The sequence below is a fragment of the Mustela lutreola genome, chromosome 5 (assembly GCF_030435805.1).
Source record: "Mustela lutreola isolate mMusLut2 chromosome 5, mMusLut2.pri, whole genome shotgun sequence".
NCBI classification, from domain to species: domain Eukaryota; kingdom Metazoa; phylum Chordata; class Mammalia; order Carnivora; family Mustelidae; genus Mustela; species Mustela lutreola.
In genome coordinates, this window is record NC_081294.1 from 106,192,673 (window position 1) to 106,209,195 (window position 16,523).

The 16,523-nt window shown below is 35.8% G+C and overlaps 1 protein-coding gene across 1 annotated transcript in view; it reads right to left on the reverse strand.

Moving 5' to 3' along the window:
• HOMER1 (homer scaffold protein 1) overlaps positions 1 to 16,523 on the reverse strand; it is a 135,444-nt gene that overhangs the window by 50,531 nt on the left and 68,390 nt on the right. The window contains exon 5 of the mRNA XM_059175323.1: positions 14,213 to 14,352. Within this exon, the coding sequence (XP_059031306.1) occupies positions 14,213 to 14,352 (140 nt within the window). The remainder of the gene's footprint in view (positions 1 to 14,212; positions 14,353 to 16,523) is intronic.

Below are 16,523 nucleotides of genomic sequence, written 5' to 3' on the forward strand. Positions count from 1 at the left end.
ATGAGTATCAGATTACATGTAGGAAAACGGGTACATTATGTCTTAAAGGAAATGTCATGTATAAACAGCACGAAATGATTTGGTTATTTCCCAGTATTTTTTATCAGAAATAATAGCTATTTTGATTCTCAAGAAATAGGAATTTTTCTTCATGAAGGGCTTTTAAGTCTTCTGAAATTAAGTGGAACAAAGTCCAGGCATACGTTGGAGATACTGACGGTTCGGTTCAAGACCACAAAGTGGATATCACAATCAAGTGAGGCAAGTTAGTTTTTTGGTGCCCCAGGGTATATAAAAGTTATGTTCACACTATACTGTAGTGTGCTCAGTGAGCAACAGCATTATGTCTAAAAAAATGAACGTATTTCAATTTAAAAATACTCTATTGCTAAAAAATGTTAACCATCATTGGAGCTTTCAGCTTCTGTAATCCTTTTTCCTGGTTGAGGGTCTTGCCTCGATGTTGATGACTGCTGACTGATCAGACTGCTGAAGGCTGGAGTGGTGGTGGCAAGTTCTTAAAATGAGGTAACAATGAAGTTTGCTGCAGTGACTGACTCTTGCTTTCGCCAACAAATTCTGTCACGTGTGATGCCATTTGATAGCATTTTCCTCACAGAACTTCTTTTAAAATTGGGAGTCAGTCCTCTCAAACCCTGCTGCTGTTTTACCATCTAAGTTTATGTGATAGTCTAAATCATTTTTTGTCACTTTAATAATCTCCATAGCATCTTCTCCAGAAGTAGATTCCATCTCAAGAAACCACTTTCTTTCTTTCTTTTTTTTAAATTTATTTATTTGACAAACAGAGATCACAAGTAGGCAGAGAGGCAGGCTGTGAGAGAGGGGGAGGCAGGCTCCCCGCTGAGCAGAGAGCCCGATGCAGGGCTCAATCCCAGGATGCTGGGATTATGACCTGAGTCGAAGGCAGAGGCTTTAATTCACTGAGCCACCCAGGTGCCCCAAGAAATCACTTTCTTTGCTCGTCCATAAGAATCAACTCCTCATCCATTAAAATCTGATGAGATTGCAGCAATTCAAATATAATAATAATGAAAAGTTTGAAATATTGTGAGAATTACCAAAATATGACAGAGACATGAAGTGAGCAAATGCTCTTGGAAAAATGGTGCCAATAGACTTGTTCAATTAGGGCTGTCACAGACCTTCAATATGTAAGAAACACATTATCCAGTAAGTGCACTAAAGTGAAGCACAACAAAAGAAGGAAACAAGGTATGGCTGTGCAACAGCATTCTGCTGAAGGAACAAACATTTCTTTCTTCTGCTACATGGAGATACCTTAAAACACTATCTAGGATTAAAAAGGAATTCTAACAGTGAATTATCTTCTTTAAAAGTTCTACTTCTTTGGACTCTTCAAAGGTGAACTGTGAAGACTGGGTAATTTACAATTGTCATGTTTCTTCCATGTTAGTTACTCTCTCTCAGTCACGCAGTGTTTGCATCCTTTCTTTTAGAACAAATTGCTGATCCTCTTCTTCCACAGGCAACGGTGACTCTGCTAAGTTCCAAAACTTAAAGATGGCCACAGAAATCATCAGACGGCCAAGGAAAACAGGCTCTTTTCGCAGAAGAAGAAAAAATCCAATTTGGGAAAACTGATCTTTTCTGATTTTACAAAAAAACGATTCAGCAAGTATCAGAACTTATAGAAATAAGGCAGCTTTTCCACAAAAAGAAAAAAATGTTCAAAGCAGAGTTTTTTTGTTTGTTTTGTTTTGGTTAGAAGTAGGGAAAAGGGAAAGGAGTCTATTTAGGTATGTAATTTTTCTTCCTTAGCATTTCTGCCCAAGATATATCTCTCTCTCCAAAAAACCCAGAATGTGATAAATTATGTCTAATATTAGTTGACAGCTTGGCACCTGGGAGGTCCCGTGGGTGGCAAGACTATTAAGACAAAAACTTACTTCGGAAACGAATGACAGAAAGACGATAGAACTTCCAGTACCATGCTGAATAGAAGGGACAAGAGTGGACATTCTTGTCTTTTTCTTTCTCTTAGCAGGGAAGCTTTAAGTCTTTTACATTAGTTGGGGTTTTTTCATAGATGTTCTTTATATTCTTAGTTTTTTGATGGTTTTCCCCATTGGTACTCTAATTGGTTAGTGATTTGCTCCCCTCATTTGGTTTTAGAAATCTGTGCTTTGACAAATACAGAAATATGTTTTCGATTTTTTAAAAATTTTATTTATTTATTTGACAAAGATCACAAGTAGGCAGAGAGGCAGGCAGAGAGAGAGAGGAGGAAGCAGTCTCCCCACTGAGCAGAGAGCCCGATGCGGGGCTCGAGCCCAGGACCCTGGGATTATGACCTGAGCCAAAGGCAGAGGCTTTAACCCACTGAGCCACCAAGGCGCCCCCAGAAATATGTTTTCTTTATTTTTACTTCTTCAAAGGCAACTGTCTATTTTAAAGGATAAAAGAACTGACTGAGAGGAAGAATTCTTTTATAAAACTGTCGCTATTTTTTTGAAAGATATTTTTATTTATTTGACAGAGAGAGAGAGCGCACAAGCAAGGAGAGGGGCAGGCAGAGGGAGAAGGAGAGGCAGGCTCCCCACAGAGCAGGGAGCCTGATGTGGGGGCTCCATCCCAGGAGCCTGGGATCATGATCCCAGCTGGAGGCAGTCGCTTAACCAACTGAGCCACCCAGGCTCCCTGTCACTATTTTTTTTTTAAAAGCACATCTCTAGGCCTTAGTTTTCCTATCTAAAATTATGAAACCTGGGACACCTGGATGGCTCAGTCAGTCAAGTTTCTGCCTTCTGCTCAGGTCATGATCCCAAGGGTCCTGGAACTGAGCCCCACATTGGGCTCCCTGCTCAGCAGGAGAATTTGTTTCTCCCTCTCCCTTCCCCTGCTCATGCTCTCTTGCTCACTCTCCCTCTAAAGAAAGAAAGAAAGAAAGAAAGAAAGAAAGAAAGAAAGAAAGAAAGAAAGAAAGAAAACAATGCATATAACAGCATCAAAAATAAAATACTTAAGAATAGATTTAACTAAAGAAGCATAAAACTTACATTCTGAAAAGTAAATAACACTATTTAAAGAAATTGAAGAGCTCAATAAATGTGAAAATATCCCACGTTCACTGATTGGTAGACTTATCATTGATAAGATGGCCACCAAAATTGTTCCACAGATACAATGCAATCCCTACCAGACAATGGGCTTCTTTGCAGAAATTCACAGGCTGATCCTAAAATTTATGTAGAAATTCTAGGGACTCAATATAGTTGCAACAATCTTGAAAAGGAAGAATGAAGGTGGAGGACCCAAATTTCCATTTGAAAACATACTACACAAAGCTACAATCATGAAGACGTTGTGGTAGCAGCACAGAATAAGAGATCAGGGTGTTAGACTTGAGATTTCTGAAATAAACCCTCACATGTGCATAGTCAACTGATTTTTGAAAGTGGTGTCAAGACAATTCAGTAAGAAAAGAATGGTCTGTCCAACAAAATGTGCTGGGACAACTGGAAATCCACAGGTTAAAGAATTAAGTTGGGACTCTATCTCACAATGCATGTAGAAATTAACTCAAAATGGATGAGACCTAAAGGTAAGAGTTCAGATACTCAGAAGAAACACATATGTAAATCTTTGCGATTTTGAATTAAGCAATGATTTCTTAGATATGACACCAAGACCATAAGAAACAAAGGGGAAAAGATAGATAAATTAGACTTAATTAAAATTTAAAACGTTTATATTGCAAAGGACACTACCAAAAGGTGAAAAGACAATCTACAGAATTGGAAAGAACATTTACAAATCATTATCTGATAAGGAGTTTATATATTCAGAATACATAAAGAATTCCAACCCAACAATAAAGAGACAAACAACCCAATTAAAAATGGATAAAGGATCTGAGTAGCCATCCAAACTTTTTTTGGCAAGACAAAATTTTCCACCACCCAAAAGACATATACAAGTGGCCAAAAAGCATATGAAAAGATGCTCGACAACATTTGCCATCAGGGAAATATGTGTAAATTGAAACCACAAGCCCAAACACCTACTAAGATGGCCATAATAAAAAAGATAATAAAAAGTTCTGATCATGTGAAGAGACAGGAACCCTTACACACTGCTAGTGGGAAAGTACAATAGTGCAGCTGCTCTCGCAAACACAGTATGGCACTCCTCTAAAGGTTAAACATCAAATTACCATATGATCCAGCAATTCTGCTCCTAGGATAGACATGGAGAACTGAAAACATGAATCACACAGAAACCTGTACCCGAATATTCACAGCAGCATTATTCATAACAATGGTGGAAATTTCAAAAAGTGGAAACAACACAAATGTCTATCAACTAGTGAGTGGAATAGCAAAATGCAGGATATAGCCACACAATGGAATATCATCCAGCAATAGATGGAAATGAAGTACTGATACATTCTGTAGTGTGGATGAATCCTGAAAAGTCATGCTAAGTGAAAGAACTGTCATTAAAGGCCACGTATTATATGACGCCATTTATAAAAAGTGTCCAGAACAGGCAAATCTAGAGACAGAAAGCTAAGTGATTGCCTCAGACTGGGGTAAAGGGGAGTATGTGAAAGGAAAAAAGAAATTGTTAACAGGTACATGGTTTGGGGGGAGGTGAGGAAAATGTTTTAAAATGGATTGTGGTGTTGGTTGCACAACTTTATAAATATACCCCAATGCCCATGAACTGTACACTTTAAATAGGTGAGTTAATTAACATGTGAAACACATCTCAATAAAGCAGTTATTAAAATTATTAATGGGAATATCAACAGCTAAGTGGATGCTGTGGGAATTAAAAAGGTAAACTAATTATTCTTCATATTGATAGCTTTGTTGACCCTGTCCAGTATATATTTTTGTTGCTAACGATCAAGATGAACCAACTTATTTACCTCTTTCTGTCATCTCAGTAATGGTATCTCATTTATTTGCTCAACAAATTTATTTATTATCTATTATATTTCTTTTTTTTTTTTTTTTTTTTTTTTTTAAATATTTTATTTATTTATTTGACAGAGAGATCACAAGGAGGCAGAGAGGCAGGCAGAGAGAGAAAGAGGAGGAAGCAGGCTCCTGGCTGAGCAGAGAGCCCGATGTGGGGCTCGATCCCAGGACCCTGAGACCATGACCTGAGCTGAAGGCAGAGGCTTTAACCCACTGAGCCACCCAGGTGCCCCTATTTATTATCTATTATATTTCTAAATGGCTTGAAATCATATTGGATACCAAGAAATCCAAGTCAATAAGACTTACTCCATAAGCTAAGAAGAATCTGGTAAGGGAGTTTAGTTAGTAGTGGTAAATATATGTTGAACAATGACAAAAATCTGGATGAAAATATCCTGAAGTATGATACAGAAAACAAAACCTCTTGGAGTTTAGTAGAAGGAGCATTGCCTCAGCCAGGAGGAACCCTAAAGAAAAATGCCTTTGGAGATCTCTCTGTTCTAATCTAACCATTAACAAATACTGATGCTGAATACCTCACATCTTCCCTGTACTTGCTTATACTTCTGTAAAATGAAATGGACGGACTATGTAATACAAAGAAAGTTTCTTCTACCTCCAAAGTTCTACGATCAATGTTTAAACGTCAATTTAGGCCAGAGTCATAAAAATGAACTATTTTCTCCACACTGGATATATGACCAAGCTAAACTCAGTGGAAAATGGCAAACTGATGGAAGATAAATGAAAATAAAATGTATATTTATTCAAAGATCTTTTTTTTTTTATTTGAAAGAGAGACAGTGAGAGAGGGAACGCAAGCAGGGAGAATGGGAGAAGGAGAAGTGGGACTCGGTCCCAGGACCCTAGTATTGTGACCTGAGCCCAAGACAGACACCTAATGACTGAGCTACCCAGGCACCCCAAAATGTACATTTATTTCAATTGGTTAGTCACATGTATATTTTTTATCCCTACAAGGAAGGTGTAATCCCTGGAGCATGACTGCTTTCAATACATTTCAGTGTATTAATTGTCAGCATATTTCCACGAAATGTGTTATCTCATGAAGCAAGAGTTGGCCCAATCTTTACTTCTGTCAAATGTACGTAGTACAGGGCGCCTGGGTGGCTCAGTGGGTTACGCCGCTGCCTTCGGCTCAGGTCATGATCTCAGGGTCCTGGGATCGAGTCCCGCATCGGGCTCTCTGCTCAGCAGGGAGCCTGCTTCCTCCTCTCTCTCTCTGCCTGCCTCTCTGCCTACTTGTGGTCTCTGTCAAATAAATAAATAAAATCTTAAAAAAAAAAATGTACGTAGTACAATTCTCAATTTTAAAAAATCAATAGTCTTTAAATTCACTTCTTTGAGTCAAATAATAAGTACTTGTGTTGACCTTAAAAGAGACGCAATTTTTAAAAACATATTTTGGTTATAATTGGTTTTAAAAACAATATAAGTATTGTCTAACTTCACAGAAAATATATCATTGAATCACTCTGCATTGCTTTTTAAATAAGAAAAAATATCAAAAGGATAAAAAATTATTCTATTACAATGAAAATGTACATTTTAGCATCTCTAACATTATTCAAGTACTTAAGAACACTATTAACACGGTATCTTCAAAATTTCTTCATACAAACTAGGAAATTTTGAAGAAAATTAGACTAAGTCAGTTAAACGCAAGACTTCAATTTATTAAGAGTGATTGAATTTTGAAGATTTTAACTAGTATTATATTTTAGCTTCAAGGTCTTATGAACCTATAGGCATTACTTTAGCTGACTCGAGCACTGTATCATGGGTATTCAATGCATGTACTCGATTTCTGTGAGGGAAATTGTTTCATTCACTGGTTTACTGACTGCCTATGATGCAAAGCACCAGGAATACAAATAAATAAAACACAACCCTTGCCCCTGGTGACACTGCTAAGTTAATTTTTAACTTCCATACGTAAATCAGGAGTTAATAGGAATTTAACAGAGGAGGACACGTGTGGGAATGAGAGTAAGTGTAGAGGCAAAGGTGCTAGAGGTTAAAGGATAGATAGGGGTTGACCAGTTGGTGGCCCAGTTACAGGCAGAAGTGGATGGGAAGAAATATAGAATGTGGGTACACAGCCAGTGCAAAGAGAAGGGAGAAAATTCCAAAAACAAGGAAGCAAAGAAAGACTTGCAGATGAGAAAGCACAGTTGCTTGATTCTATGTGGAGAACTACAAGCAATTTGGAGCAACTGCTTTAGAAGCACAAGGTGACAGAGCTGGGAAGGCTTCATTTGATGACCATGGAATGGTCTATGTATACCATGCCACAGAAATTGTGTGATTTTTGTATTTGAGAGAAAACACCTGTCAGAGTAATATCCAGGATTCATCTGCCCATATATCCTCCCAAATACCTCCACCAGGAGTTAATAAGGTCATTACAACAATGAACATTACTAGCTAGAATATGTTTAAAATACTTACCTTGGGCTAAACTATATGTAAATCAGAGTTTCCTTTTGAAAGTCTAGATTAGAAACAAGATGGGTCCTTCATTTTTTTTTTTAAAGATTTTTTTTTTTAAACTTATTTGACAGAGAGACAGAGAGAGAGGACAAGTAGCAGAGTGGCAGGCAGAGGGAGAGGGAGAAGTAGGCTCTCCACTGAGCAGGGGGCCTTATTTGGGGTTGAGGCCCAGCATCCCAGGATCATGACCTGAGCCAAAGGCAGATGCTTAACTGACTGAGCCATCCAGGTGCCCCAAAACTTTTTTTTTCTTTAAGATTTTATTTTCGACAGAGAGAGACAGTGAGAGAGGGAACACAAGGAGGGGGAAGAGGGAGAAGCAGGCTTCCTGCCAAGCAGGTAGCCTGATGTGGGGCTGAATTCCAGAACACTGGGATCATGACCTGAGGTGAAGGCAGACACTTAAAAACTAAGCCCCCAAGGCACCCCATCCCAAAACTTTAGCATCTTCAGATGAACCTTGCATACTTTGCTTTACCACAGACCTCACTATTCTTTGCTGACATACATACCACGAATGTACATGGCTTATTTGACCTTTGCCTATGTTCACATCTTGATCTTGTCCCTTACTTCTCTAATAAGAGGAAAGATGGGATCCAAATTCAAAGGAAGAACATTTTCCTTTAAGTCTTAGAACAGATCTATATATCACACACCTCCCTTCCAATAGACTACGCACTTTTAAAAACAGAAAGGAAATGATAAAAAAGAATTTTAAAAGCCCTCTACAGGGAAGAGATCATAATTAATCTAGGATCAATCTGTCCCATTATGAATGACCACATGTCTAACTCCAGCTAGTCATTTTGAAAAGAGAAGCTGACAATCACTGGGGATGGACTGGTAAACATTCTTTCTCATTAATTCCACTGGTAAGGCAGAGAGGGAGAAGGAGAAAGGACTAATCCCTAACAGCAGGAAGTTAGTAATGTCTTTATCTTATATGAATAGCATTTTTCTTCTTGCAAATAACCTTTATTAAGTGGTAACACCTGAAAAAATGCTTCAGCAAATTTATACATTTTCTTCAAAATATTGTATAAGACATTAGAAGGGAATAAAGATAATTTTTTTTAAAAGATCTTATTTATCTGACAGACAGAGATCACAATCAGGCAGAGAGGGAGGGGAAAGCAGACTCCCTACCGAGCAGAGGGGCTCAATCCCAGGACCCTGGGGTTGCGACCTAAGCTGAAGGCAGAGGCTTCAACCCACTGAGCCACCCAGGCACCCCAAAGATTAATTTTTTAAAAAATTCAGGCAGGATAGGAAATGTAAGTATACTTATTTAGAAAAGTAAAGGAAACATTCCCAGTCCCTATATTCTATTTTTTAATTGCATCTTATTTGAAAATACATAAATTGCTTCTTACCTCCCAGAGAAACTGTGTGTATTATGAAATTACTATAGCACTTCTTATAAAATGCTATCTGTTCCAATTATGGTAAAGGAAATTCTGACATCTCTATATTGTTATACTATAATCTCTCATAATCTGTCTTGCCCTTCAAGTTAATTTTTAAAAAACCTAATTTTTGAGGTTCAGTGGTGGGAGAATGATAATACTTAAGTCATTTGTAACTATAACAGTAAGGAGAATTCTTTTTTTTTTTTTAAGATTTTATTTATTTATTTGACAGGCAGAGATCACAAGTAGGCAGAGAGGCAGGCAGAGAGAGAGAGAGGAGGCTCCCCGCTGAGCAGAGAGCCCGATGAGGGGCTCGATCCCAGGACTCTGGGATCATGATCTGAGCCGAAGGCCGAGGCTTTAATCCACTGAGCCACCCAGGCGCCCCAGTAAGGAGAATTCTACAACTTAAATTTTTCATCTGGAATCGTATTAATGATAAAGCACTTCTTGAAAAATCAAGTCCCAATTTTACAGATAAAATTTTTTTTCATACAAAAGTTAGCCACAGAGATTATTTCTATTGTAGTTCCTAACTATGATCTTGTAAATTTTGCCCACTATTGACAAAAATGGGAGACAGAAGGCATAGCTGTGGAAAGTATAGTACCCATAGCTCTGAACATTCACTTTTTTGTTACTTGTATCATCTTTCAAGTATGTACAAATGGTGTTTAATTCAAAATAAAGCACTTCTGAAAAAAGTTTAATATGTAACTGGAACAGTATATAAATTTTCTAATGAAATTTAGTTTTTGAAACTGCATCAAAATCCCTAATCAGTTTTACTTTTTAAATTTTTTTTTTAATTTTTAAAAAAGATTTTATTTATTTGACAGAGACGCAGCAAGAGAGGGAGCACAAGCAGGAGGAGTGGGAGAGGGAGAAGCAGGGTTCCTGATGGGCAGGTAGCCTGATGCTGGGCTTGATCCCAGGAAACTGGGAACTGAAGGCAGAGAAGGCAGATGCTTAATGACTGAGCCACCCAGGCACAAGCCCCTCCTCACCCCACATCAGTTTTAAAGAAGTAACTTTCTGAAGCTCTAAATAGGGAGAAATTACTCTATTAAATAGAACTGAAGTGAACCCACCCAGATTTCATAAATTTAAGTAAAACTGTGGTTATACTGGTTTAAAGCAAAATCAATATACTAAAGAGTAACATTTGTATATATATCCTTTAATGAATCTGTTGGAAACACACAAAGTGGCAGAAAAATCTCTTTAACAGAAGAGAAGGTACATGCAGTACCCCCAAAATGTGTACATACTAGCAGCACCATAAGAATTTACTACCTAAACATTAAAAGAACTTAAATATAATCAGTGCTTAAAAGAGCATATTTTCCATTAATATAATCAATCTGTTATTAAAATTTGTCAGTACAAAAATAGCTTGGCAAACTACTAATGTATATACACTAGGTTCTGGACTCTCAGAAATATGGTAACAGCAGTTAGTTATCAATCTATTACTATATATGTGGGGAGCACAAATTCACAATGAACAAGATAAAAGGCTTTAGTTTTCAGTATTACATTCTAAAAGCACCGGGAAACTGTAAAATTAACTATTTCCAAGAGAATTTTAGATAGCTTTAAACCTTAAAAAAACAAAGCCTAGAATTTATTTTTAAGAACAAGTAATTCCCAGAATTCCATACAGCTGATGCTATGAAGCAAACAGTAACTCCCTAGAATGAGAAAACAAAACCTTCCCCCATTTGTATATACTGGTCTATTAGTAGATAGTTACTGTATTTAGTGCATAGCTAACCTAAGATTAAGGTCTTAAAAGATGCCCTGAACACTTCAGTGGATCAGTATATACCTGTTCAGTCCCCAAATGATTTTTACTATTTCAGTTAAAAAGTAATTTTTTTTAAGAAAATATAGCAACTTAGGTAAAAGGTAATGCCATTTCCCCAAAGAAATTAGTAAACATTTTTATCCTCACTAACTCCCTCTTTTACATACCTCTAAACTTTAAAAAGCATTTAAGTAAGTATACTAAAAACATATTAATTTATTGAAACTTACTCAATTAGAATGTTTTTGCATAGCTATGGTAAGGACATAAAAACAGCACTTGACTAAGGAGTACTGAATAGTCAATACATTCTAAACTTTAGTTCAGCAGTATAATTAAAAATCAAAGAAAAGAGTAAATAATTCAAGGTAATCTTGTAATGCCACTGAGATAGAATATAAAAAGCTGTAGTACCTTAGTTAATAGGTTTTTAAAAGCTCAAAGGTAATTTTAAAAAGCATTTGTGGATGAAATTACATGACTGAGATTTGCTTTCAAAATAACAGAAAAGCGGGAGAGTGGGCAGAGTTGTAGAAATAAAACTGGCCGTTTTTTCCTAACTCTTGAAGCTGGGTATGTGCTCATGGGAGTCTGTCATAGTATTCTCTCATATATATTTGAAAGTCTATTTAAGTTTAAAGAGTAAAAAAAAAACTTGCTTATGTCTATAAAGCTAGTACTTATTTATTTTATTTTAATTTTTTATTTTTTATAAACACTTTTTAAAAAGTACATAAAACTAACAGAGTAAAGAACCAACTATAATGTGATTGAAATCAAGGCCTTCTTTTCGTATGTGAATTAATGAATTCATGAGATTTAGACACACGGTTTGAATTTTAAGAGCAGAAATTTGCTTGCTAAGTGCTATTACTCCAATCAACTCTTAATGAATTTGACTGACTAGGTCATTCTTCTCCATATCCTTCCTTCACACAAACACAACACATAGATATTCTAGTGACTTTGCTCAACCAGAATAGAGAAATGGTGGCAAAATTTATTTTTTTTGTTCATCCTTTTCTGTTGAAATAAGTACTAAGGAAGAAGGCAAAATAGTCTACATAAGTAACCTTTAAAAACACAGACTTTGTCTTCCGTTGCCATTTAAAAAAAAAAGTGTATCAAGTTTAAACACAAGTTTCAGATTTAAATAAAAATTATTTTAATATCCTTGCTGTTTCTCATTCATGAAACACTGATCTTATTTCTATAGAGTTCTCTTAAGATAGGAAGTTATTAATTTCCTGACACTACAATGTACTTCTTGTGCTGGGAATAATTTGACTAAAATGCACTCTTAACTAACTGGCAGTATCTACTGGGGTCAAAAGGTGAGCTGCAGTCTGCCCAGTTTTTACTAACCAACTATGTGAACAGGACAACTCACCTCCTGTGTCTCCTCATGTGTCGAAGGCATACGTTTTCAAACTTGACATTTTTTATACTATAATCCAGCATGCACACACAAATCTATGTATTACTGAATGAAATGAAGCTCCTATCCCTAATGTGAATTTTACTCTGATGTTTCCTATTTTATGTTTCATTTTTCAGAATGAAATTCAGATAAACTAAATTGGTTTCAAACTACCACAGTTTGGAAGATCCTGGATTATACCATCTTTGAGGTCTCTTCTGTTATTTGGGGATTCTAACATGGGCTATAAAACACTAAATCTTCTATCTCAGGTGGAAATCAAAACTAGTTCAGAAAAAGAGTCTTTTGAAATCTCCAAAGCTAAGGGTTTTTTTAAGAGTACAACAAGAAAACTTTGAGATTGTGTAATACCTTTAACATAATTAAAAGCTTAAAATGACCTGTTCAACTTTTTCAGAACTCAAGTATCTATACATTCTAGTAGTCAAAGATGCTGTACCTTCAAATCAAAGTTAAGTAACTCCTTTTAGAATCCTAGGGACAAAGAACATCAATAGAAAATGACTAGTCCATTTAATAACTCCAAATACTAAGGATTAGCAAAACAGCAAACATTCAGAGAATTTTAGGTGTATAAAATAAACCTGAAGTAGTTTTTATAAGTGTTAAGTACAAAAATTCTTATTTCCAAATGTTATAGTATTCAATGCACATGGCTCGTTTAAATGTTAGCTAAAGAAATCACATTTATAATTATGTTCAGTGCATTTACATCTTTTAAATGGGTATGTTAAATTTAACAGGAATAAAATTTTTCCTTCCCTCAACGTACTTTTTAAAAACTACATACTAATCACATTGCTCTTCAACTGTAACTGTATTCAAAAACCTGTATGTTTTACTTATTGATGGGAATATAGTCTTCAGAGGAACTAATAAATTTTTCACGTGTCCAGTTATTTTGGTAGCAACAGAAAAGAGAATACGCTTACCCTGCAATAGTTAAAGCATGATGCCTGTGATAATTCTAAGATAGGTCTACTGTTATATGCAAAATTATTAGCATTTTTAGGAACAAACTTGTAATAGTCCTTCAGTCAAAAAGTTTTTCTAACACATTCCTTAAAAAACCTCCAATTAAGTGCTTCTTCCTCAGGCTGATCATGTGGTTTCCCAATGTTAGTCTCTAGTATGTATAATTTATGCTGCCCCTACTATTCAACAAATTCAATCCAAGTTAGAATTCTCATGAATTAAGAGTCTGGAATATCTCACTTCACAGGTATTCTGAATATGCTAAAAGAATTTGATGTTTTAAAAACTGGTCCTCAAAAGAGATGTTCAACACAGGAAAACTATTAAATTTTAGTTAAAACTACTAGTCAAAAGTTTCCAAAGAAGGATAAAAATTAACTTTAAGACAATGACTGATAGGTATTTGTTTATATTTGCAATGCTGCAGTTCCAAAGACCAGCATTCAAAAAATTATACAGTATGGCAAATAATTACTATAACTGGTTTAGAACACATTTAAGATAAATTATACCTTTTTGAAGTATCAAATTCTTTTACAGTTCAGAAGTACCTGAAGATTCATCCCCAGTTAATTGGTATAAAACACTAAATCTGACATTAACATTAATATAATTTACAACAATACCTTGTTTCCTTCTGTGAAATCCTATGATGAGATCACCTCTAAGAGTACAGTAGAGCTTAATTTTAGAGTAGTAAGCCAATTAAAAAAAATTATAAAACTCAAGAACACAGATGAAAGAGGAAACCAGGTTAACAAACAGGAATTTTGGGGGCTGTGTTAAAAAAGCAAGTAGAAAAGATTTACGATGATATATTGTTTCACTGAAAATTGATTTGTACTTCAACTAACTCAGGAAACTTGCTCTACATAAAGGAAACATTCATTCTAGTCCATCTAGGCATCCATAAACTAAAAATTCTTTAAAAGCCTTTCTGAGGTTAACAGAAATTGCTTAAAAAAAGAAAAAAGACTGACCTGAAATTTTCATTCAAGTTTGTAACTCTGCAAAATTTATCTGAAACCAAGTAAGTTTCCGTATTTACACATTTTACTTAATCATGATGGTTGAATTGAATCTGTACCTATGTGAAAATGGCAATGCATTCTGAGTTGGTTCAGCCCTTGGCTCTGAGTTCTGTGTCACATCAGGTGTTCTTTCATCATCTGTTCCATTGATACTTTCTGGTGTTAAAGGAGACTGAAGATCCCCGCCTGCTGATTCCTTTAAAAAAGGGGGGGGGGGGAGGTAAGGGATAAAAGTGTTACTATACTTTTGTTAAAATATACAAGATAATCTTAAAGTTAAAAGTGACTCCAACATATGCTTACTTACAAACTATATTTCCATTGAAATTTGAGTCAAAGAGGTAAAAAAATAAAATTTAAAGAAGAAATAATTTTTTAAAGCAAAGCAACTCATAAGAAAATGACCTGCAACAATACAATTTAGAAATGCAGTTTCAAAGAACTGAAGAACTTTTGGGTTCATAAAGCAACTAGTTGGTTAGAATAAAACATATTCAAAGAATTACTTAAGAAAAGACAGAACAAAAATGCAAGAAAATGTGATTTTACTTGGGAAGGTAAGAAGGCAAAGGGAAGAATGAAATCTTCAAGAAGTTTTAATTTTTATCTGCCCTACTTTTCAATTCCGGAGTTACCTACAAAAGCAGCCAGAAATCCCTCTGTAACATATACAGAGGTAGTATATTTCAGCTTGAATAATGAAATTATTTTTCTTCACAAAATTTCCTGTCTTATTTCTACTTTTAATTATGTTTTGTCTATCAAGGTGAATTTAATTTGTTCATCTAGAAAATAAGTGGAATTTAAAATGAAGCCCAAGCTGACACTTATTATTTGGATCTGAATTTGGTATTAGTAGAGATTGGAACTGAAGGGTCATTGGATAAACATGTTAACCAGGCGAGGTCCTAGCACTAGATGATTTAAGTGTAGCTTTGTGGACCCCCTATGATTTCTGGGCACTAAAACTTCACAATTGAAATATTAGGCTATGGTAAAGAAGAAAAAGAAAACATCAGTGTCCAATAGGAGAGTGGGTAGGTATGGTCATAATCTGCCAACCTGAAAGAATACAGGATTTTTTTTCAAATAAAAACAAGAGGGGGGCCTAGATAGCTCAGCTGGTGGAGCATGCAACTCTTGATCTCAAGGTTGTGCGTTTGAGCTCCACGCTGGGAGTAGAGCTTACTTTAAAAAAAAAGAAAAAGAAAAAGAAAAATATGTGTAATACAGGAAAATGCTTATAAAAACATGAGCATATAAGGAGTTATCTTAGATTATGATAATTTAAATATTTTTACACAAAAATAATGCACATAGAGCAATGGTGAATAACTTTCTTTCAGAGGTTTCTGGTTTTAAATTGTATGTATTTTATTTCACATTTAAATATTTTAACTAATTATACCATAATGCTATAAATTATACAAGTATTAAAGGTCAAAAAGGCTACTTTCTTGATTCTACCTTATCACTTAATTATTGTTCAATTATTAATGGAACCTATTTTGACCTTTGTCTCTTTAAAAAATTTTTTCCTAAATCCTCTTTGTTTCAAGTAACTGACAGTTAATGCATGAATAAGGTTTACTGTACAACGTGACAACAAAAAATGGGAATGATATCCCAAGTGGCTATTTTGAGGTCAATTATGGACTATATCAATTAGCCAGAAAAAGTTGAAGCAGCAAGAAGAAATAAATCAGGGCTATTTCTCTTCAAGAAAGACCAAACCAACGTAAATAATCAAGGTGGACTGTCCAATCAGTTGAACAGTAAGTTGATTCAGTGGATATAAGAACAGAAACAAATTACCTTGTGTGTGTGTTTTTTTTTAAAGATTTTATTTGTTTTATTTGAGAGACAGAGAAAGAGAGAGCACCACCAGGGCAGAGGGGGCGAGGGAGAGGGAGAACAAGACTCCCCACTGAGCAGGGAACCTGACACGGGTCTGGATCCTAGAACCCTGAGATCATGACCTGAGCCAAAGGCAAATGCTTAACCGACTGAGCCACCCAGGTGCCTCACAAATTACCTTGCTAACCTAAGAGGGCATAACCAGCGTCGGTAACTAAGGATTCACTTGGAGACTTGCTAGAATTGATTGATAAGAGTGTGAGCGACAAAAGTAGATTAGGATTAAGGGGGGGGGAGGTTCTGCATCCCACTGCTTTCTGGGGGAGAAATGGGGGTTTTGGTGCATGGATCTTGGGGAGGCTAATAATGTTGATGCTACTGAAGTGGGAAGACCATTTGAGATGCAGGCTAGGAAGGAAAGAAGGAAGGAGAAGAAGAAAGGTATAGAAGGCACAGAAGTAACAACAATTCCAGTACGGCAACTCAACAAGCATTCCATCAGAAAACTTG